We start from the raw sequence: 24,110 nt of genomic DNA, 5'->3' as shown, positions 1-24,110 counted from the left end.
TAAAAATACATCTACTTGAGCAAAATGCATCACTTAAAGAAAAATAGTAAGTGAATAAGAGTACAGGTAGAACACAGATAATGAAGACATGAAATTGCATGCAAATAATTAAAGTTTGGGGAACACTGAAATACCACAATATTCAAATACATGTTGGAAACATTACAAAGGAGTTAATGATCATGCAACCTCACGAGGATAGCCTTCTTAAACGATACCTGATATGCCAGGGGCAAAACCAAAAATAAAAATAAGAAAGGAAACTTTGGCTCTTAAAAATGCAATTTAAGATCCTTTGAATAAGAAACTCGCTAAATAAATTGAAAACAGTCAATTTACATATTTTTACTTACAAAGAACTTCAAATATATTGAATGAAGTGTATCTGTATTTAGGGTTTTTTCCCCATTGAACATAAGGATAAAGCATGACACCCCAAGAGGTCCCACACCAAGATAGTCATTTTTTCTGAATAGGTCTTCATGCACTTCGTTGATTAAACCACCATTACTTTTTGCCTTTGATTATAATAATAAAACCACAACAGATTTTACAGGAATACTGCAGTTCAGCCAGTTAATTGTGAGACAGGGTAGTGCTGTAGGAAAAGAACAGTTTTCTTTCAGGTATAATACCCTTGAGTTTTGATCTTGGCTTTGCCCCCTTTCTAGCTGTGTGTCCTTAAGCAAGTTTCTTAACCTTCTGAGCTTCACCTTTTTCCCATGATCAACTGAGGTATTAACTATTCTGCAGAATGGTTAGGATCAAATGAAAAAAAAAAACAAGGTACAGGCATTCGTTCTTTTCCTCTTTGCTTTCTTTACAGATGAATACTTGTGCAGTGTCCTTTTTTATATTACACCTTCCAGAAAAACCTGGTTTATATTTTCCCTAACACTGGAAAATCAAACATTGATGTATGCAAAGCATATTTGTTGAAAGAGGACCATACCTAAAACGGAAAAGCAACATGAAATCTTCCCAGGAGCCTCCAGAAAAGAGGGAAATATATCTTTCTCTTCATTCCGCAGGATGTGATTTTTCAGCATTTTTAAGAATGAGGGCTTGACCTCTATGCTTGGCATGTGTAGAGAAAAAGAGGCCATCCTCCTCCCCCCAACCCTGTTTATGAGCAAAATCAGATAACATTGTCCCTTGCTTCTCTACCTGAGCAGGGCAACAACCTGCAGCCCCACTGAGTAATGTGTGGAGCAACCTCTAAGCCCCAGAATTCAAGTATGATGAAGTGTATTACTTTAAAGGAAGGTATGAAAAAGCCTATCCTATCTAGTATGGCTGCTGAAAGACAAAAATGACCACGGAATCAGAAAGGGCAGTACTGATGAGGGGTGGGGTATTAGGGATGGGGAGGGTGGAAGGTGGAGAGTGCTGTAAGAAGTCATGGTGAACACCCTGGAAAGGAGTAAAAAAATACCAGGGAAAGCTCTTCCTCATAGGGGTTTGGGGGTGGGGTAGGGTGGGGAATGAGATAAATGTGAAATGTGCAATTAAAAATCAAAACAGGGGCACCTGGGTGTCTCAGTCAGTTAAGCATCTGCCTTCAGCTCAGGTTATGATCCCGGAGTCCTGGGACGGAGCCCCGTGGTGGCTGCTTCTCCCCTTCCCTCTGCTCTTGTTCCCTCTCTTCTTTCTAAAAAAATTTCTTTTTTTAAAAGATTTTATTTATTTATTCGACAGAGAGAGACCACAAGTAGGCAGAGAGGCAGGAAGAGAGAGAGAGAGGAGGAAGCAGGCTCCCTGCCAAGGAGAGAGCCCGATGCGGGGCTCAATCCCAGGACTCTGGGATCATGACCCGAGCTGAAGGCAGAGGCTTTAACCCTCTGAGCCACCCAGGCGCCCCAGCCCTCTCTTCTTTCAAATAAATAAAACCATTAAAAAAAACAAACAAAAGAACAAAAACAAAGATCGGCTGCCTGGGTGGCTCAGTGGGTTAAAGCCTCTGCCTTCGGCTCAGGTCATGATCCCAGGGTCCTGGGATCGAGCCCCGCATTGCATCGGGCTCTCTGCTCTGCGGGGAGCCTGCTTCCCCCTCTCTCTGCCTGCCTCTCTGCCTAGTTGGGATTTCTCTCTGTCAAATAAATAAAATATTAAAAAAAAATAGTAGCTGAGAGAAAAGTTAGGAAATTCCCAAGGCAGGAATTCCAGGCGTTAAGACATCAAGAACAGGTATAGCAGAAGCTACAAATTGATGGCACAATGGGCATGGAGCCTGTATTTCTACATTTCTGAGAACAGCAGAGCCTGATTTCTGCCTATGGCGTTTAACAAGCCAGACCTGGCACAACAGAATATCAAAATGCAAAGCAGATGTCAGCAAAGCCAATCACACACAAGAGTTCTTCGGGTACAGTTTATCCTGACAGATCATTTTAATGTCTTAAACCTTGATCCAGATGAAATCTGAGTAATTTACATTTATGCCACAGGTACTTAAAAGTTTCTAGGCTTTAAGTACACTATGCATAAGTCTTGGGGTGGGGGGGAATCTTAGGGTCTCTGTAGACACACCGAAGAGAAGCTTTTTTTTATTGAGCATTTCCTAAAAGTTTATCAATCAGTGTAGTAGCATTTAAATACGATCATCTTTTATTCAAAGACGAACATCTAATCACAGCACAACAGAGTGATAGAATGCAAAAGGCAGTAAAAAAGAGGATCAAGATAGGAAGCCCAGCAGAGGATGGGAGTGTTTGTAGAAACTGAGTACAAGTTTTTTAAAGAAAGCAACACAGACTATTGGTGCTGGGGCTTGGCAGCTCCAGATACATGCACAGCTAACAAATGCACCTATCCTGGAAAAACCTCGGATTTCTGTTTTCTGGGAAATAAATGATGAGGTCTTAAGGATAAAATCCTAAGATTCCAGTAGTGCTGATGAGCATAAGAACTTCAACTTTCCAAAGATATTAAAAATATTTAGCATGCAAAAAGCACAAAGCTACAAATACACATATAATTGCTTTATGGAATGTTAGGGATGGCAGGAATCTTAGAAATCCTCTTAACCAAACCCTCATACGCTGTGAGTTGGCTAAGCTTGCAGAGCACGCAGCTGAGCAGGGGTCAGAACCTAGGACTCCTGATCTCCAAACCAAACACTTCCCACGCTTCCAGATGATCTAATCACCAGCAAAATCCGGACCCTTTAACATGTGGGCATAGGTGATAGTTTAAGACAATGGAATGAATATTCAGCTCATAAAATTCATCATGTATCGACTGTGCCTGGGAATTTTCTTAAAGGCCACGTTCCTATTCTCCCCCTGTGGAGAAGAAGTCTCTTACCTGTTTTGTCGCTAAGATGCTGTATTTTGGGCTGTGTCAGACTTAACGTGATTTATAGGTGATCATTTAGTAACTATATGCAAAGTAGCTTACAGTTAAACAGAACTGCTTAGTTCTGGTTTAGCTATTTTTTCTACCTAATATGTAGGTATGACAACACATAACAATACTAAGTAGAAAGGTTTGCTTACAAAACTAGACTCTTGTAACAAATTCTTTTGTAAAAAGAATGCCTTCCCATACATCCCATTTATATGATTTTCTATCAAAATTATGTATGGAAAATCTCTGTAATAGTCTCATAATGTTGATCAATATTCTTTTAAATAGAAATTAAGGCCATAACCAGGAAGGTCAATATGAACCTAAATTTTATTAACATACCTTTTAAATTTATTTTCCTCTATTCAGACTTTATATTTTAGGGTAATTTTAAATGCACAGCAAAATGAAGCAGAAAGCACAAAGAGATCCCATATATACCTTCCCCTACACACGTATGTCCTCCCCCACTGCCAACATCTCCCCCCAGTTCTCCATCGTATATTTTTACAACTGATGAGCAAATATTGACGCATCATCACTCAAAGTCCGTACTTTACCGTAGGGTTCACTTTTGGTGTTGTACATTCTATGGGCTTTAACAAATGCCTAATGACAGGTAGCCACCATTATAGTATCATACAGAATAGTTTTACTACTCCAAAAAGCCTTTGTGCTCCACCTTTTCATCCCTCCCTGCCCCCAATACATGACAACCACTGATTTTTTTTTTTTTTTTACTGCCTCCTTGGTTTTGTCTTTACTAGAATGTCAAAGAGTTGGAATCACGCAGTATGTAGCCTTTTCAGATTGGCCTCTTGCTCTTAGTAGTATGCATTTAAAGCTCCTCCATATATTTTAATGGCTTGATAACTCATTTCTTTTTAATGATGAATAATATTCCATTGTCTGAATGTATCACAGTTTATTTATCCATTCACCTATTGAAAGATAGCTTGGTTCCTTCCAAGTCTGGGCAATTACGGATAAAGCTGCTGTAACCATCCATGTGCAAGTTTTTGTGTGGACATAAAATTTCAACTTATTTAGGTAAATTCCAATGAGTGTGATTACTGGATCATCTAAGTTCATGTTTAGTTTTGTTAAGAAACTGCCAGACTGTTTTCCAAAGTGGCTGTACCATTTTGTATTCCCACCAGCAATGAATGAGAGTTCCTGTTGCTCCACACCCACACCAGCATTTGGTATTGTCAGTGTTCTGAATTTTGGCTCTTCTAATAGGTGTGTGGTAGTGTCTTGTTGTTTTAATTTGTAAGTCCCTAAGGACATGATGTGGAACATCTTTTCATGTACTTATTTTCTATCTGTCTATCTTCTTTGGTGAGGTGTCAGTTCAGGTGTTTGGCCCATTTATAGTCAGGTTGTCTTATTGTTGAGTTTTTTGTTGAGTTTTTAAGATTTTATTTATTTATTTATTTGACAGAGAGAGAGAGAGAGATCACAAGGCAGGCAGAGAGAGAGGGAGAAGCAGGCTCCCCGCCTAGCAGAGAGCCCGACACAGGGCTCGATCCCAGGACCCTGAGACCATGACCTGAGCCTAAGGCAGAGGCTCAACCCACTGAGCCACCCAGGTGCCCCTTATTGTTGAGTTTTAAGAGTTCTTGGTATATTTTGGATAATAGGACTTTATCAGATATATCTTTTGCAAATATTTTCTCTCAGCCTGTGGCTTGTCTTCTCATTTTTTCACATTGTCTTTCAGAGTACAAGTTTTAATTGCAATAAACTCCAACTTATCATTATTCCTTTCTTTCATGATTCATGTTTTTTGTCTTTGATCTAAAAGATTATCACGAAATCAAAGGTCATCTAGATTTTCTCCTATGTTATCTTCTAGGAGTTTTAGTTTTATGTCTTTCATTTAGGTCTAAAATTCATTTTGAGTTACTTTTTGAAGCGTGTAAGGTCTGTCTTGCTTTTTTTTTTTTAATGTGGATGTATAGTGGTTCCAGCACCATCTGTTGAAAATGCTTTTCTTGGGACACCAGAGTGGCTGCCAGTTAAATGTCTGCCTTCAGTTCAGGTCATGATCCCAGGGTCCTGGAATCGAGTCCCACATCATGCTACCTGCTGAGCAGGAAGTCTACTTCTCCTTCTGGCTCTGCCTCTCTCCACTGCTTATTCTCTCTCTCTCTCAAATAAATAAATAAAATAAACTCTAAAAAAAAATGAAAATGCTTTTCTCCATTGAGAGTTTATTTTATTTATTTATTTAACAACAAATTGCCTTTGTTCCTTTGTCAAAGATCAGTTGGCTACATTTGTATGGGTCTATTTCTGGGCTCTCTGTTCTGTTTACCTGTCTATTCTTCAGTCAGTATCACACTGACAGCCACTTGATTACTGTAGTTTTATAGTTAAGTCTTGGAGTTAGCATCAGTCCTCCAACTTTGTTCTCTTCCATTAAAGCTGTGTCGGCTTTTCTGGGTCTTTTGCCTCTTTGTATAAGCTTCAGAATCAGTTTGTTGATATCTACAAGACAACTTGCTGAGATTTTGGCTGGGATTGTGTTGCATCTATAGATCATTAGAAAGAACTGAGATCTTGTTAATATTGGGCCGTCCTATCCAAGGATAGGGAATCTCTCTCCATTTACTTAGTTTTTTGATTTCTTTCATCAGTTTTGTAGTTTTCCTTATGTATATATTTTTAGATTTATACTTTTTCATTCTGGGAGTGCTAATGTAAAAGGTACTGTGTTTCTAATTTCCCTTGTTCATCGATAGTATATAGGAAAGCAATTGACCTCTGTATATTAACCTTCCATCTTGCAACCTTTGTATAATCACTTAGTTCCAGGAGTTTTAGGGTTTTGTCAATTCTTTAGGATTTTCTATGTAAACAATCATGTCATCTGTAAACAAAGACAGTTTCATTTCTTCCCTCCCAATCTGTATACCTTTTATTTCCTTTTCTTATTATGTATTAGCTAAAATTTGCAGTATGATGTTGAAAAGGTGATGAGAGATGGTGTCCTTGCCTTATTCCTCATCTTAACAGGAAAGGTTTTGTTTCTATTAAGTGTGATGTTAACTATAGGTTTCTGTAGATGTTTTTTATAAAGTTAAAGGATTTCTCCTCTATTCTTAGTTTACTGAGCTTTGTTTTTAATCATAAATGGGTGTTGGATTGTGTTGTGTCAAATGCTTTTTTTTTTTTTGCATCTATTAATAGAATCATGTCATTTTTCTTCTTTAGCCTGTTACTGTGATAGATTTAATTGATTTTTTTAAAGATTTTATTATTTATTTATTTATTTGACAGAGAGAGATATCACAAGTAGACAGAGGCAGGCAGAGAGAGAGAGAGAGGGAAGCAGGCTTCCTGCTGAGCAGAGAGCCTGATGCGGGACTCGATCCCAGGACCCTGAGATCATGACCTGAGCTGAAGGCAGCGGCTTAACCTACTGAGCCACCCAGGCGCCCCGATTTAATTGATTTTTGAATGTTCAATCAGCCTTACATACCTGAGATAAATTCCACTTGGTTGGTAGTTGAACTTACTTACATCTTTTAATACTAACAATAAAATCTGGCTGCCTGGGTGGCTCAGTCAGTTAAGGGTCTGCTGTGGGGTTAAGGTCATGATCCCAGAGTCCTGGGATCAAGCCCCACATTGGGCTCCTTGCTCAGCAGGGAGCCTGCTTCTGCCTCAGCATGCTGTTCTTCCTGCTGTGCTCACCCTCTTGTCTCTCTGGCAAATAAATATTTTTTAAAAATCTGTTAAAAAAAACCACTAACAATAAAATCAGTAATTTCAGCTTAGGTTTGTGGGTTTAAAAAAAGATTTTTTTTACTAACCAAAAAACCCATTAAGAACTCCTTAAACCTCAACCTTATTAATTTAATGTGATTTATTTATAACTTTTTGCCACGAATTTCTTTGAATAAGCCATCCTTTATACATTTTAATTTTTTCTTCATGAATTTTAAACTCTCAGTTCATCAAAATAATATTCATATACTTTCAGAGCCCCATCTACGTGCCATACATTCTACTTTCTTCCTCTTTCTCCACATGCACATGCACACTCAGATAATTTGGTACCGATATTTTATGATGAAACACTGTTATAAAACAGTAGTCTCATAACAGGGTACCAAAGGTCTTTGTATCTTCGAGTTAATTATACAGCAAAAAGGAGGAGAGAAACACTGCTGTTTTAAAAATTATTTTTATTGTTACATTCCAAAGAGGACATAGGAGGAAAAAAGCCAGTTATCCAATAACTGTTATACCTTTCAGAGGGAGGCACCCAGAAAGGAACTCCAGTCTTAGTTCAAAGCTGCACACACTAGAGCTCAAACAGCTGCCTCTCCACCTGACCGGAAACGTTGACAAATGTGTGTATGTCACCAATCCAGAGATGCTTGGAGTTCAAAGAAAATTCCTTTATTGCAAGTGTCCAAGCTCTTAGGATTCATCCTTAGAGATACTAGAAGATGAGAAAGACCACACACACCGGACTATGTTTAGTCATTAGAGTAAACCAGCAAATTGCCAGTTTGTTCTAGGATGCATTGCATCAGACATCACAGTACATGAGGAAAATCTGCATTTTATGAAGAGCCACCAGGTAGTTCAGATCCACTTTACCATGAAGTGCAGTCACAGGCCAACCAGATACCTAGATCATATAGTCAGTGCAAAATTCAAATGGGTAAGTCAGGGCTTTTATGAGGCTGGCTACACTGCAAAATAGAAATGAAACTTGAAAATAGAATGTTAAGTCTATTTACAAAAGCTTGTTTGGTAAAGTGACTTGAGAAAAGTTATGTTAACCACTTCCCAGTATTCCTGCCCTCCCCTGCCAGAAAGAAAAACAAACAAATAAACAAACAAACAAAAAGCACCTGAAAATTATCTTGAAAACCAAATTAAAACTGTTTGGTAAAATAGAGAGTGCTTGTTCCAGGTAAAGGACTTCAAGATAATTTATAGGCAGGCTTATTTTTATTAGTAAAATTCACAAATAGGAAAAAGGTTAATTGGTCAACATTGAGGTGTGTGCTCTTAAAAATGTCTGTATTAATACGTTAACAAGAAAAGAAAATACCAAGCACATTTCTGTTTCCAATTCTGAATTTCCCAGCAAGAGCTGGTGAACTCAACAGGGTAGTAAAACAAAACCCAGGAAAACTCAGTCAGTTTTTTTCAGTTGTCTGCCTCATTTCTTTCTAATCACCTTCAATTTGATGTCCAGTTAGCTGAGGACAACATGACGGTCAAAGACGGATTTTCGCTGCTCTTGAACTTGAAGCTTCCAGCGCTGCTGTGCATACTCTACCTTATTCAGTACGTTGGCTCGACTGCGGGAGCGGGCCAGCACGTCGTGAGCATTTGCAAAAGGCTGGTGATCCTGCAAGTCCAGGAATGATGAACATCAGAGATGGCATTATCAGGGTATGACACACACACAAAAGGGCAATTATCCAGCCACAGAGATAGGAGCAGCTAGACTTTACAAACAGACCAGCTCTTGGGCCAAGGACTCCCAGGCACTCAAGTGCCAGAAGTAGGATGAACTCAACTACAGAAATGGGTGGTTCAAGTAGCTTGAGTGATGAGAAGGTATTTGTGAAATGTTTCCATAAGTCATCATTTCCAAAGACATTTCCCATAAGAAGCAAGCACCAAGACAAAGACAGTGGTCATTTATGTTAAAGACCAGCCTTCCCTGACAGGTAGGGGAAAGAAAATCTACTTTCATGTTGAAATTCACATGTTACAGATACGGAAAATAGAGCTTTTCCTTGCTGTATTCAATACTAAATAACTAATCTGGCAGAGGAAAGACTTGTCTTTTAATTTCCTGATTCCCGTTATATTAGAATTGTTACTTGTCAGCTTAGGGCCGGCCACATTCACCATTGGGAGATGGACCTGATCTTGACTGGTTTTAATATTTCCCTGCACCTTTAACACACACACGAAATGGACTGGTTTCCAAAATCCTTTTCATTTCATTCATTTTCATTTCCCTCTCCCCCAATCTGTAATGAAGAGACGCAACTCAAGGGCTACAATCATCCTCTATTACCAAGGACAGTAAGGATTTATTACTTGAGCATTTTTATTAGATGAACACCTGAATCTTTCACTGCTGAGCACTCAGGGGCTTCCATGTGAGTTGCTGCCTTAAGGAAGAGGCTATTGAAGGGTTACCCCAAACCAACCTATCCTGGTCAAAGTAAACCAATGCCACTGATGTTTGTAGTCATGACACAGGAAACCACCATGCTAATCTATCTATGAAAGAGATATAAACACAGCTGCCTAAATGACAAAAAGCATTCAATACTAATTTATTGCTTTTGTTTGCCCTTTCCTTGATCTCTTTTTCCTGAACCCTGTGTTAGCAAAGCTTCTAAATGTTCCAAAATAGGATCCGAGTCAACAAGTTGTACCTCTTACATTAAACCTTGCCTCAAAGAAAGAAATATTGTTTTGCATGCATGTTTGCCAAAGCCCTATTATACATCCAAGGCAGGAGTCAGCATGTCTATAGAAAGCTATGCACAACCACATAACTATATATACAACTTTAACTACATGGAGCTACAACGCCTGGTTGTCTTTCACTTATACAATGTCTACATTTCAAAGACTTGAAAAAGTTTTCTATAAGGAATCTTTCCCTGCCTTTTTACTGAAATTTCCTCAACTTTTCCCTTAATTTAGGTAACAACTGTTACAAGACAGGGAAGGAGGAAGACCCATTTTTTAAATTTTTAACCTTACAAATGAAGATAGTAAAAACAATTCCATAAAGTTCAAAATGTTTCAAAGATTTAAGGAAAAAAAAAGTCAGGAATGAGGGAGGCTAAAGTTGTTGGATTACTTGATTTCCCATAAGGAAATAAACTGATCCGAGGTCATCTAACAAATGAACACAAGACTTAGCTCACCTCACCTTGACTTGGTGTCATATCATCTCAACACACTGATTTTGTTCAAGAAGATTAAAATGACTCTATGGGAATACAGTGCTTCAATGAACTTGTATATAAAATAGTATTACCATTAGTTTGTTTTGACATAAACAAGACTGGGAAGAAGGATGTACTTTAACAGGAGAGCAGCTCTCAATTTCATAGAACTGTTGTCTACCCTTCAAGGTAGAGGGAGAAAAACTTTCCTAACGAACAAATTTAAAGGACTAAACAAACCAGTTAATCCTTTTGGTCCATTTTCCACCTATCAGAACAAGAATGAACTAGCTGCTCGTGGTCATGGATACTAGAAGAATGCAAATAGAGATTTACCCTTTTTATATGTTTGTTCTTTTTACACCTGATAAAATTACAATAAACACAAAACATGTTTTAATGTAATGCTTTGATAATAGCAATGATGTGTCATGGATACATGATAGGATAAATATTGTGACTACTTGCAGTGAGCTTCTTAACTATTTGTACTACCTCTCACTTGATTTAAAATGCTCTACAGTGAACAAAAATGAAAGAATGTAACTGAGAATTTAACAAAGACATTTTTAAAGGCAGATAAACAGTCAAGAATTCTCATGTTAAGATAAGCAACAACTGTAGGACTTTAAATTTAACTTTTTTTGTACAGAGTTGTTACCAGAAATTCATAGCTAGAGGTTAGAAAACCTCTCTCTGTCCAAAATCAATTCAATAGATAGCCTGGAGTCGGTCAGGACTCTCAGAGATAATGTTTTCAGTTAATATATATACAGAATCGATTACTGATGAACAAAATGGTTAGTAAGCACATGACCCCACCAATCAAATGTCTTTCCTACATGCTTTCACCTACATATTTGTGCACCCATTTCTTTTATGTTCTATGTGCACTACATTAATATTGTTTATTTCTAAAATCAGGAACCAAATATTTAATACTGTAAAGGATATAGTTTAAGTCAGACTTTCTATCTATCCATATGCCTATTAAGAAATAGTTTATGTGGCTTTTGATACATAACATTTTCATATGTTAGTTCTCAAATGGGGGTGATTTTGTTCCCCACGGACATTTGGCAATATCTGTGGACACTTCTGATTATCATGATTGGGATGACAGGGGTAACCGGCATCAGGTGGGTAGAGGTCAGGGATGCTGCTCAGGATCTTACAATGAACAGGAAACCCCCCACAACAAAGAATTATCCAACCTAAAATGTCAGTGTTGTTGAGGCTGAGAAAAATCTGTCATATGTGAATGAAAAATGACATGAGAACAGTTTTGGAGACTCTAATGCTTCTGGTACACAACCTCCTGTCCTTCTAGCTCTCTTTCCCCATTTGTCCCATATGCTTAGTTTTTGACCACAACAGATCTCAGTCTTGACCTTTCTCCCAGCCTATCAATAATCCCCTCCTGGGGCGCCTGGGTGGCTCAGTGGGTTAAAGCCTCTGCCTTCAGCTCAGGTCATGCTCTCAGGGTCCTGGGATTGAGCCCCTTGTCGGGCTCTCTGCTCAGCAGGGAGCCTGCTTCCCTTCCTCTCTCTCTCTGCCTGCCTCTCTGCCTACTTGTGATCTCTGTCAAATAAATAAAATCTTAAAAAAAAAAAATAATCCCCTCCTGGATTTCTTCAGAAATGAACTGGCATTTCTTACACGATTAAAAATGAAAGTTGGAAACATACTATAATTAGTCATTTCTTTTACATGTCTGTTTCTCTTTTATTCATCTCTCTATTCCTAGTTCCTAGCAGAGGACCTGATACAGGTCCAACTCATTATGTGTTGGTTGAATTCATAAGGAAGCAAGGAAAAAAGAGGCAAGCAGAAATGTTTCTTTATAAGTTCTTGACAAAACATAAATGAAATCTTGCCTGAATAAGTTGAGTATTCATAACTGATATTTGTATGATAATATATTGATCAAAAAGCAGGCTCTGTTTGTAGTAATAACACAAGCCATCCAGTCAGAATTCCCTCTTGCCATCTTTTCTCAACAGGTCCACAAGCCATTCCAAGATAAAAGGACTTTTGACTATAGTTAGCAAGAGTTCACCCTGGGTTTAGCTTTTAGAACAGGTTCTTGAAACTCTTGAATTGTATCAGTTTTAAGGAACGTAGACCAATAAAGCAATCCAAAATAAAAAGTAATTTCTAAAAATAATTATATATATAGAATAATAAAATACTGGAAAATTTGAAAATAGGCCCAAAGAGGTTAATGATAAAACAACATAATTCTAAGCTATACTGAATAACAAGTTTGTGGACTATGTCAATTATCAGACATCTTTTTTTTTTAATTACCAGACATTTCTGAATAAAGTGATGTTAATACGAAAAGGAAACCACAAAAAAATTTACACACTGATTATGTATAAATAGAAATGTGTTTTTAAGAAAAGAAGAGAAGCGGGAATGATGGTTTTATTTTTCTCTAGAGATTGCAGATTTTTTAAGGAGGAGAAAAGAAATATAAAACATCAGCAGGTTATCAAGCTGCGCTTCACTAAGAAAAGAACACTGTCTTCATGCTTCCCTTCACTAAAACCTCTTTGCCTTCTATGTATTTGGTCATGTTGCCAGGAACAGTATCCAGGCAGGAGCTTGGGGAGAAATCTATCTCAGAAGCTTTTCTCAGTGTAAACATGGAAAGGCAATGAGAATTGTGCCCTTGATACTAAAGGGCAAAGTCTTATACAGCACAGTCACCAAGGATCATCAGTTCAGAACGCCATATTGATGGCTATCCAGAGCAATTTCCTCATGAAGAGACAAACTAGAATTAGAACAGTCCTTAGCTTCCCTAGTTGAGGATCTGCCCCAGCACAGAAACATCTATATGTAACTATTTTTCACTTGCTCTTTGTATCAGATGGTGACAGAGATTGGCCATACACCAGCTGAGGCATGCCAAGTACTTACCCCAACATCGTCATCGCTCTGTATCAATTGTGAGTGTCCAAATAGGCGTCTCTTCAGTATGGGCTCAACCAGGGTAAGGTACACCATGTACAGAAGCAGAAGGCCCAAAATGGAGAGATAAATTATAATGGTAACCTGAAGGAAGTTCAAAGTAAGTTACATCTCTATTCAAGCCAAGAAATCAGAATTTTGTGTAATAATAGTGAAACCACAGTGAAGACTGATTTTTCTGCTAAGCATATAGGATTTCTATACAAACCAAATTCCAACATAAACTCAACTCTTCACCAAAATAATTATTTAAAGAAAAAGAGAAAAGAAAGCATTTTGTCTTTGGGATCTTATTATGAGTCTTTAAAACTCCGTCTTCACCTTCTGCAAATCATTTGTCACCACAGCTCGCACACCAGTTTTCCTTTTTGACCTGAATACAGTGTCCTAGATTCAGCAGCATGGTGTTTAGATAACTTAAAAGAACCCTAACAAAACAACAAAAAAAAGAACCCTAACACCCTAACAAAAAATATAATTCAGATGAATTTCAACAGAATACTCTTTAAGATTCATTTAGATATACAAAAATACATTTCAGGCCAGTGATTCTCCTGAGATCTCATTCTGTACGCTGTCAAGAAGTACAGTGCGACACCTTTCTCCCCCCGCCTCTAGGATGGCTATAACTAAAGACAGTACCAAATGTTAGCAAGGATGTGGCAAAACTGAATCCTCACACATTGCTGGTGAGAATGTAAAATGGGACAACCATTTTGGAAAACAATCTGGCAGTCTCTTAAAAAGTTAAAATAAACTTACCTCTCTAAGGGAATCTACCTGACAGGAAAATATATATCCACACAAAGATATGTGCACAGATATTTATGACAGCATTATTCCTAATAGTAAAAATCTGGAAATAACCCAAGTGTCTACCAACTGATGCATGGATAATGAAAATGTTATATTCATATAATAAAATGATATTCAGTAACAGAAAGGAATTAAATAGATAACTTGCTACAACATGGATAAACCTCAAAAACATTATGCTAACCAAAAAGAACCAGTCACAGAAGACCGCATGTTGTATGAGTCTATTTACATGAAATATTCAGATCTGTAGAGACACACGGCAGAATAGTGATTGTCTAAGGGTAGGGGAGGAAATGAGATTAACTAAATAGGCATAAGGGATCTTTTTGGGGTGATGGGAATGTTCTAACACTAAATTTTAAAAAATTATTTTAAAAATTTCCTAAAATTTATTCAATTGTACACTACAATGAATGACTTTTAGGGTCTATAAATTACACATCAAAAACTTAGCTGAAAAATAAAAAAGTACAGTGAGGATTTCTCTACAGGACAGCACCCTGCTGGAGCAGGAATTCTCCCACAGAAATCTTTGTAACTGTTACAGCTGACCACCCGATTCCCCACAGGCCTTTCCTCAGAGGGAAATGAATGGGAAGCTCCATATAAAAAAACTGGGGAGAAGAACTGTTAGTCACCAAAATAAAGTAATTGAACCCATTAGAGGTAAAAATGGTGATGAGAGTGATCTACATTCTATTTCCTATAAAAATAAAGAAAGAAAATCTTAGAATCCAGAAATAATATTTCTAGAATAGTCCATATATATATATATTTATTCCCCCCTCCATCCCCCGCCAAGGGTTGAGAGGACAGGAAGAAAAGGGCTTAGTCATGCTGTGCTCTCACCAGCTTCTGGCATATGTGGCTCATAGAAAAGCTGGGATATCTTTCAGGATATGCTAATTACACACAGGGCATTTTTGTGCCATTTCACATATCACACCCACGTAACATGTCCTAAGCAATCCACAGAGCATCTCAATGAGGCAGGCAAAGAAAAGACCCACGGTTCCTATGGGGCTGGTATTGGGGATAAGGAAGGAAGGGGTGAGTGGATGGTGGGGATGAGAGGGAAGAACAGTGATTGAGTGAATGAAACTGAATTCAGATGTCCAAAATTGTCTTGTTTGTCTAGATACCATCAAAAACTATTCCAGAAGCAGATGAAATTTTTTTATTTACCTTGATCGTAACAGAGCTTCTTTCCTCGTATTTGCATTCACAGCGTAGACAGTATGCTTCTACATCAGGCCCCCGCACGGGCATGGGATCCACAACATGAAGGCAATCGCTGAAAAAACGAGGATAAAATATTGTTTAGCCTACCTGGATTTTCTACTTATATTGATCAAAACTTTCACGAGATCCAGAATAATCACTGAACTTAAGAATCTAAGGAACAAATAACAAGGGAAGTGAAATCATTTGCTCCCTCAGTATTAGCAATTTGGTGAGATTTAACAGTCTAAGAACCAAAAAGACACATATGTAGTAGCTATTTCCAAAAGTGCTGCTGTTAACAGTTACAAAATGCACCTGAAAAAATCTCAAATGGGATCAAAACCTACTTAGCACATCAAGTTATATTTAGACTTGTTCATTTACCAAGAAAAAATTGCTTTAAATGATTTAAAGTATCTTGGGGCATTGTTCAAATATAAGATTATCTCTTTTATGAATTAACATCAATCTTAACTGCCACAGAGTGGTATATGCATGGCTAATCACAATGAACAGTTGCTAAATTCTGAAACTCTGGAAACTGAGGTCAAAGTGCAATAAGAAACAATTACTTTTTTAAAAAATTACCTTTCTAAATGAGCAAAAGTCTATTGAAAACATGGAGAAATAGGATTATGATAATAAAAATATTTAAAAATGAAAACTGATTACCCAGAAGAAGTATATAAAAATAATAAAAGGCTAAATGTTTTTGTTGTTGGATGTCCTTTATTTTTTCCCCATTTTCTAGGCCACTTATTTACGTCTTATGAAAAAAGCAACTCTATAAAAAAGAAATCTTTCCCTTCTCCCCACCAAAATCTTTTCCCAGAAACCTGCCAATTCTAGGAAATAATTAAATTATGACTTTCTCCAAATATTAAGAGCCTATTACTCTGTTTACCTTCAGCAAAAGTAGGCAAACCTCTCCTGTCCTGTCAACTGCTGGGTAATTTTCTTTTGTCATCTCTCCCTCAGGCACTTCTGATTGTCTGAAGAACCATGATAGGATCCTGTCTCATTCCCCACATCTTTCTTAGGGGCACCCAATACTCTAGGCTACATCTTTCCCTATGCCTGGCAAAATCTACTTTTTCATGTCCTGCTCTTTCTGAGCCATGGTATAAGAGAGAAAACTCAAAATGGCATAAATGATACAAATTCAATCAGTTATCCCTAACAGGTAATTTGATTTTAACAAAGATACTAATGAAAAAATAAGCCTCAACTGGTAGTATGTAAGGTTCCACACTCACACCAGACAAGTTTGTGTTATCTGTTCCAAGCATATAACAAAACCAGAAATGTATCCAACTTGATATAGGGATGAAATGGACAGAGGAAGCTAAATCCCATTCAATCACAGAGGTTATCCAGGCCAACACTTCCAGAGAAGTCACCTGCACAGGGTCACAGAGTAGATTAGAAGCTAAAAAGACCAGAACCCAGGGCTCCTACCACCTAGGTTGGCTCCCCTGTAGCTCTCTGAACCTCAGGAAAATAAGACTTACCTCCTAGTTTCCCATTTCAGCTTCAGAGCCTTCATAATAATACCTAGGAATTACTTGGGGGAACTAAGTGTTGAGTATTGAATTTCTTTTTAAGTACAGATACAGTTTAATAAGAAGGAAATACTGAGCCCTGTGCAAAAGTTGTGTACTGTTGGAGAGGAAGGTTGGTTCTGGCTGGCTAGTCAAAAACACAAAACCTAGACACAGAATCAACCACTCTGAGAACTAGGCAACACCTCCCCCTAGTGCCAAGACAGGGAATCATCAGCTAACATCACACTCCAAACACAAATCACAGAACTCAAACTTTCCTTCTCTCAGACAGCATAAGTAAATAAAGAATTAAAGCTAAAAATGGGAGAAAATGGAAGCCAGAAGGTAAAACTGTATCTAGGACCAAACAGGTATTGGAGGCTTTGTAAAGTCATAACACCCTGATTGATCATAACCTGCTTACCCTTCTGAAACCAGTTAACAGCTGAGAACTTATCTCCAGTAAAAGGCTGAGCTGCAGGAAGGAAGCAAGGGAGAGGGGAAAGAAAAAATCGCAAAGGAGACTTGTTTTCAACTGTTTCTTTTCAAAGCTCCCTATTTTGACCAAAAACCAGAGTGAATGCCATATGGTTCCGTCTGAACCAGGAATTATAAAAAGTCAGTGAAAAGATTAGCGTTAAACACTTGAACAGTGAATTCACCTGCCACTCAAATAATAGACATCACATTATATTCCTGATAATAGATTAAACTAATTATAAGTGCTCAGTGTATTTGGAAAATGTATAGGAATAACTTAAAAACTTATATGAGTTTTCTTGTATCATAAAAGTAACTTGATGATATAAAATCTCTAAGAAGATAGTTAAATCACTTTTTAAAAAATATTTTATTTATTTAAGAGAGAGACAGAACACGAGGGAGGGAAGGTTAGAAGAAGAAGCAGACTCCCCGTTGAGCAGGGAGCCCAATGTGGGACTTGATCCCGGGACTCTAGGATCATGACCTGAGCCAAAGGTAGTTGCTTAACCAACTGAGCCACCCAGGCGCCCTAAATCACTTTTTTTTTTTTTTAAGATTTTACTTATTTATTTGACAGAGAGATCACAAGTAGATAGAGAGGCAGGCAGAGAGAGAGAGAGAGAGAGAGAGAGAGAGAGGGAAGCAGGCTCCCTGCTGAGCAGAGAGCCTGATGCGGGACTCGATCCCAGGACCCTGAGATCATGACCTGAGCCAAAGGCAGTGGCTTAACCCACTGAGCCACCCAGGCGCCCCCTAAATCACTTTTTAACGTGAGACAATTTAAAGTGGAGCACAGAAGTTCAGAAGAAGTTTTCAAGAATACGCTTATCTAATATCAGATTGAACTATATGTATACTATTGGAAGAACAGAAAATGGCATCAGAAAAAAGAAACAGGCTCAAAAAAAAAAAAAAAGAAAGAAAGAAAAGAAAAGAAAAAAGAAACATGCTCAAAGGCTGCCTTTTCTTTTTCAAAGTCAACCTGAAATATTGTAACCAAATGAATTTAATCTTGCTTTCAAAGTTTTGCTGATTATTTAGCTATGAAATCGGGTACATGTAAAATTTCCAAGCACTGGGAGCTATTTTTCTTATACGCCTACCCCAGCAATATTCTATCACGTTTACAAATCATAAAACATTGCAATACCATGAGAAGGAGCCCATCCATCCTGCTACAAAACAACTGCTTCGGGGCCCCTGGGTGGCTCAGTGGGTTAAAATCTCTGCCTTCGGCTCAGGTCATGATCTCAGGGTCCTGGGATCGAGCCCCACATCGGGCTCTCTGCTCAGCGGGGAGCCTGCTTCTCTCTCTCTGCCTGCCTCTCTGCCTACTTGTGATCTCTCTGTCAAATAATCTTTAAAAAAAAAAACACAACAACTGCTTCCCAATCATTTTATGCTGTATGTAGAAAAGCTATCATTTGTAAGATTCATAAATAGAGAAGGCTGCTGGTGACTAGTGAGTCAATATCCCAGTCATCACAGGCCTGCTTGATATTCCAAGGGCTCAGGGAGCAACTTCTTGATATAGGTAAATCCACAGCACACCAACAGGGAAACCATGATACACGTGGCTCATTCCCATTCCTTCCTGAGCCTTTTGACATTTTTTTTTTTTTTAGATTTTACTTATTTTTTGACAGAGAGAGACAGCGAGAGAGGGAACACAAGCAGGGGGAGTGGGAGAGGGAGCAGCAGGCTCCCTGCCCAGCAGGGAGCCTTATGTGGTTCTTGATGTGGTTCTTGATGTGGAGCTTGATCCCAGAACCCTGGGATCATGACCTGAGCTGAAGGCAGGCGCTTAATGACTGAGCCACCCAGGTGCCCCTTCTTTTGACACTTTTAAACATAGTCTCCTGTATTTGACAATATATCATTAAAACCTATAAGTTGTGAAAAGTATAACCCAGATAAAGAAGGCTTGCTTACCTTCCACAGAAAAGCAAGAGAGACTAAAATTTAAGAGGACACAAGACGGTAGCTATGGCCAGTGTAGGTGCCACGAACTCAGCTCTGTCCCTTACAAAACCCTCCCTACTTGGGGCTTAGTGTTTTGGCTATAGTCCTTTATGTTTATGTCACACACTCAGGGCCTTACTCTCACTTTTTCAAATAGAAGTGGAATTTGACACACTTAAAAAGAATTACAGGTGACCCTTGAACAACAGGCTGAAATGCATGGGTCCACCTGTATGCAAATTTTTTCAGTAGATACAGTACAGTACTGCAGAAGTATTTTCTCTTCCCTATGACTGCCTTAGTAACATTTAATCTAGTTTACTTTATTTTAAGAGTATAGTATACAATGCATATAACATGTAAAACATGTATGAACATGAATAAAACAACTGCTTGTTTTATTCGTAAGGCTTCTGGTCAACAGTAGGCTATTAGCAGCTAAGTTTTGGGGGAGTCAAAAGTTACTTGCAGATTTTTGGCTGTGTCAGGTTCAGCACACCTAAGCCCTATGTTGTTTAAGGGTCAATTGTATTTAAAAAGGAAACAATACATTGGATGAACGTTCTAGGCTAACAATGACAACCACGAAAAGAAATCTGACAGGCAACTCAGTAATCTAGAATACTTACCAATCTTTTTGGGATATGTTCTTATTATAAATATGCCCAGAATTATCTTTATAGGGCGGACAGATACATTTACATCGGACATCCTCGAAATTCTGCAACAAAAATGGAAAGTTAGTATAGCTTGTTAACAGGTTAGCAACAATATTTAAAAAAACTGCATCATAGGGTGCCTGGGTGGCTCAGTGGGTTAAGCCTCTGCCTTCAGCTCAGGTCATGATCTCAGGGTCCTGAGATCGAGGCCCGCATCAGGCTCTCTGCTCAGCAGGGAGCCTGCTTCCCCTCTCTATCTCTGTCTGCCTAGTTGTGACCTCTCTCTCTGTCAAATAAATAAATAAAATTTTTTTAAAAACTGCATCATATACATTTTGCTAAGCATCCCCTGTCAAATATTCTAAAACTATTCATTTTGACAGACATAAGTTTATAAAAGCCACAGTTTCTTTTAGGTAATGCTAATGAATCTGCATATATATTACATAAAATTATTTTGAAATAATACCTGTAAGTGATCTGTGATTTATTAATGACACTGGTAGGGCACGTGACAGTCCAACTGTGCTAATGTTATCACCATCTACCTGCCAGTAAAAAGACACAGTAGACAAATAACTGTGCCTGCAAATAAGAATCCGATTACAAAAGGATGAGGAATAATCAAACTACAAATTACTCTCAAAACAAGTCACAGTTTTTCTAATCACCATCTTTTCACCCTTCGGTTGAATGCACTAATACGGACAAAGGGGATCCTACCAGAACTCTACAGAAGGGTGAAATTGTAGAGGCATTCAGCTATATTTAGAAAGGAAGTACACAAGGGAAGTAGCTGGAGTCTAACTGAGATCAGTTTGGGCTACTCCTCCCAGGAAACTTTGCTTCTAATCCCTGGTAGACAGAGAAGATAAGTACTGGTAAAGCAAGTTTCAAGACGTGGAGAAAGAGGTGACTAAATATATGAGTACAGGGACTAGGAAAAGCTTCATCAGCAAAGGGGAATTTATCTGAGAAGGCAAATGGCTCATTAGTCCCTAGAGGACAAGGCCTACTGTTCCTATATATGGTGCTATGTCTGGCAGAGTGTTGACAACACGTTCATTCAGCCACCACTTAGTGAGCATTTGTTCAGTGCTGGACCTTGTGCTCAATGAAGTGGATTCAGATAATGTAAGACATGGTCCCTGCCAGTAATGAGGACACACCCTAGTAATGGAGACTGTCAGATAAATACATCATTACGATACACTCTTAAAGTGATGACAGGAGATATGCAGAGGATGCCAGTAATGTTTTGAAAGATAGGATACTTGCTGTTGTCCCTATTGCTGGTGGGAGGTAGGAAAGATTTCTAAAAGAACTCCTGATTAAACCACCCACCCTTCCATCTGTCCCCATTTAACCTCTCTTTCCCAGCCCCTGTATTTAAAGATATTCTCTATTAAACCTCCTATTTTTAAGAGATGCAAATTTCATTGTTTTCCCATCATAGTAATGTGAATTCCTTCTGTTTTCCCCAGTAAGGAACTAGCTCATCAAGAAGGAAGCACAAGTGTGTACCAGGGAAGAGCTGGTCTGGAGGGTAGGAGCATGAAGCCGACTAAAAGAGTAGCATGAAGAGGCATGAGAAGGGTCCAGAAGTGGAGCAGGGGGAAAGGTTACAACCTTACCTGCCTTGCAGTTTGGACCCTTCCTTCTCCACTAAAATACCAGAAGAAAGGCAAAAAGGGGGCCAAGAGATCCTGGAGGGAGTTAGGTCAGAATGTCAGGTTGTGAGACTTTGTGTAGGTCCTATTGGCAAGGAAGGCTGCCAGGAGAGGCAAGTTCCTACATTGGAAAGGGAACTGGTTCAGGGATGAGTTGAAATGAGTTAGTTCCTAACCGGGAAGATCTCCGTGAGTTGGGGTCTTCTTGTAATTTTGATTTAGGGAAGGGGGGGGGGCGGGGCAGGAAGAGGGCTGTCTGTGAGGCAGGTGGAGGACGGTGGTAGACTTAAGGAGCTTAAGGGTGGAAAGTTAAAGGCTCTCAGAGTTGGAAAGGTTGTAAAGTTTGAGGTGGGTGCTGTCGGGGCCGGGAAGGGAAATGGCTAGGAGGTGGAGGATTTGCTGTCCCCGCCTTGGGCACTGTGAAGACTGGGTGGAGCTGGGGACGGGGGCGGGGTATCCGGCGGGAAAGAGGGGGAGTAGTGTCAGGGCTACGGGTGGCAGTGGGAGCAGTGACTGTCACACTATCGGGGCTGGAGGGCTGTTTGGTGCTATCAGGCAGTATGAGGGTGTCGCAAGGGCTGTGAAGCTAGGGGTCGGGCCAGCAGGGTTGGGAGAGAAATGGATAGGGAGCAGGTTGACAGACTCGGTTTCCGCAGGGCCGGAGGAGGGGAGGAGCTCCGGTCTGGAGCCAAGGCTTGGCGGACTCACCTTGGCGGCGTCTGACAGCTGCACCAGCAGCAGCACTGAGAGCGCCAGGCAGGACAGGCTGAGCAAGGAGCCAAGCCGAAGGAAGCCTCCCCACAGGGTCGCCATCGCTGCCAGGCCCAGCGGTTCCCACAGCCCGGAGCCCCCGAGACCTGCTCCCGGCTGGGGCTCCGGCTCGGGATCCGGCTCCGGCTCCGGCTCCGGCTCCGGCTCGGGATCCTCCGCCCGCACTTCCGTCTGGGCCTTGGCGTCACCGACCGCGCCGGGTCAGCTGCAAAAAGCATCCGCCCCGGAAACGGTTCCGGGTGCTCAGGGCCCGGAGGCTGCGCTGTGCCCGCGCCTGTCCGGCGTACACTCCCGCGAGGAAAACGAAGGGGGCGCCTCTAGCCGGGCAGCCTCGGCCCAGCAGAGCTTTGAGCCGCGAGGCTGTCTTTCTTGGGCACAGAAGCAGCGGGGGTTGTGGACCTCCAGTCTCCTGGGAAGTCCTGTCGCCTAGGGAGACGCCCAGCAAACACGGGATCTCAGACGCGAGCCTCCCAACGACCCCTGCGAGGCCGGAGCAATTCGTCGCCAGACCCCTGAGGCTGGAGGGAGCCCAAGCCCCAGGGATCGCTGGAGAGGGCGGCACATCCTACAGGCGCAGCGGGGGCGGGTGGTAGGCGTGGAGACGCTCTTATGGGACCGACTGGCTGAGCCATCTCTTCCCAGCAAGCCAATCCCCAGCCAGAGGGTCGGGGTCCTTTCAGGCACTTTGGGTAGTAACCCGCACGCACGTGCTTCCCGGACGCAGGTTTCTAACAATCTCTGCTTTCGCGGCCCTGGCTTCTGTTTAGGCCTCCCCGCTTGCGTCGCGGTGCGTGCTGACAGCTTAGGCCCAGCCTGCTGCAGGAACGCGGCCGCAGCGGCGCGGCTGGGCTGGGCCGGGCCAGGTCTGGCCAGGCTCCGGAAGATGTGGAGTTGGCGAACACCCGTCCCCCGCTCCCCGCCCAGTAGCCTCCTCTGTCCGGGAATCCAGAAGGTGGGGAATTGCGGCGCTACCATCCTATTCTGGGCGGCTGACCTCTAAGTCAGAGTTGGGGGGAGCGCTGACCGGTCTTCTTAGTGTGGGTAACTGCAGGTAATTTAAGAGAACCCTGGAGATGGCACAGTGTCTCCAATTAAAATATTTTTCAGTGAGTGGAGATAGTGTGGAGCGGGATAGTGGAAAGGATACAGAGCTCATCACCACCACTACAGATTTGCTGCATGACCTTGGCAAAACACTTACCTTTTCTGGGCCTCTGGTTCTTGGTTCACTATGAGGAGATTGAACTCATCTATGGATTTCAAATTCTCGCATGGAATACACATGTTTCTTTATTTAAACAATATTAAAGGTAGTTCTTTTCCTAGTTTGTGGAAATGTTTTAATTAGAAAATATTTGGTATTTTTCTCCCGTATGACTCTTTCTCCTTTACTTAAAAAAAAAAAAAAAATTATTTTACATAGGCTCCGTATCTAGCATACGGAACTCAAGGGCTGGAACTCAGGATCCTGAGATCTAGAGTCGCATGCTCTAGGACAGAGCCAGTCAGGTGCCCCTCCCACGTGATTATTGTTGATACCAGAATCTAACACAGGGTGTCTGATACTGTGCCAAATTTATTTAGCCCCTTTCAATCCCAAGTGGCAAGTGGTGCCTAGTCCCTGTTGAATCAGAGGGGTAGGACTGGATGCCCTTTCATCACAGCCCCTCCGGTCTGCTCTATGAAGGTACTGTCCCATTA

At 40.4% G+C, this 24,110-nt stretch overlaps 1 protein-coding gene across 2 annotated transcripts; it reads right to left on the bottom strand.

Annotated features, from left to right (window-relative positions):
* Positions 1–7,527: 7,527 nt before the first annotated feature.
* TMEM9B (TMEM9 domain family member B) lies at positions 7,528–23,715 on the bottom strand. Of its 2 annotated transcripts, XM_046017072.1 has the most exons (6): positions 22,347–23,715; positions 20,438–20,516; positions 19,939–20,030; positions 15,282–15,390; positions 13,227–13,361; positions 7,528–8,728 (listed from the first exon to the last, which is right to left on the bottom strand). In XM_046017072.1, exons 4-6 carry the CDS (start codon positions 15,363–15,365, stop codon positions 8,573–8,575), a joined length of 375 nt encoding a protein of 124 aa, XP_045873028.1. In that variant the 5' UTR covers positions 15,366–15,390; positions 19,939–20,030; positions 20,438–20,516; positions 22,347–23,715; the 3' UTR covers positions 7,528–8,572. The 2 variants fall into 2 exon arrangements, with proteins under 2 accessions (XP_045873028.1, XP_045873027.1); XM_046017071.1 differs by lacking the exon at positions 20,438–20,516 and having other exon boundaries at positions 22,347–23,691.
* Between the last annotated feature and the right edge of the window lie 395 nt (positions 23,716–24,110).

Source organism: Meles meles, chromosome 8, assembly GCF_922984935.1.
Source record: "Meles meles chromosome 8, mMelMel3.1 paternal haplotype, whole genome shotgun sequence".
Classification (NCBI taxonomy): Eukaryota; Metazoa; Chordata; class Mammalia; order Carnivora; family Mustelidae; genus Meles; species Meles meles.
This window is presented reverse-complemented; position numbering and strand designations above follow the sequence as displayed.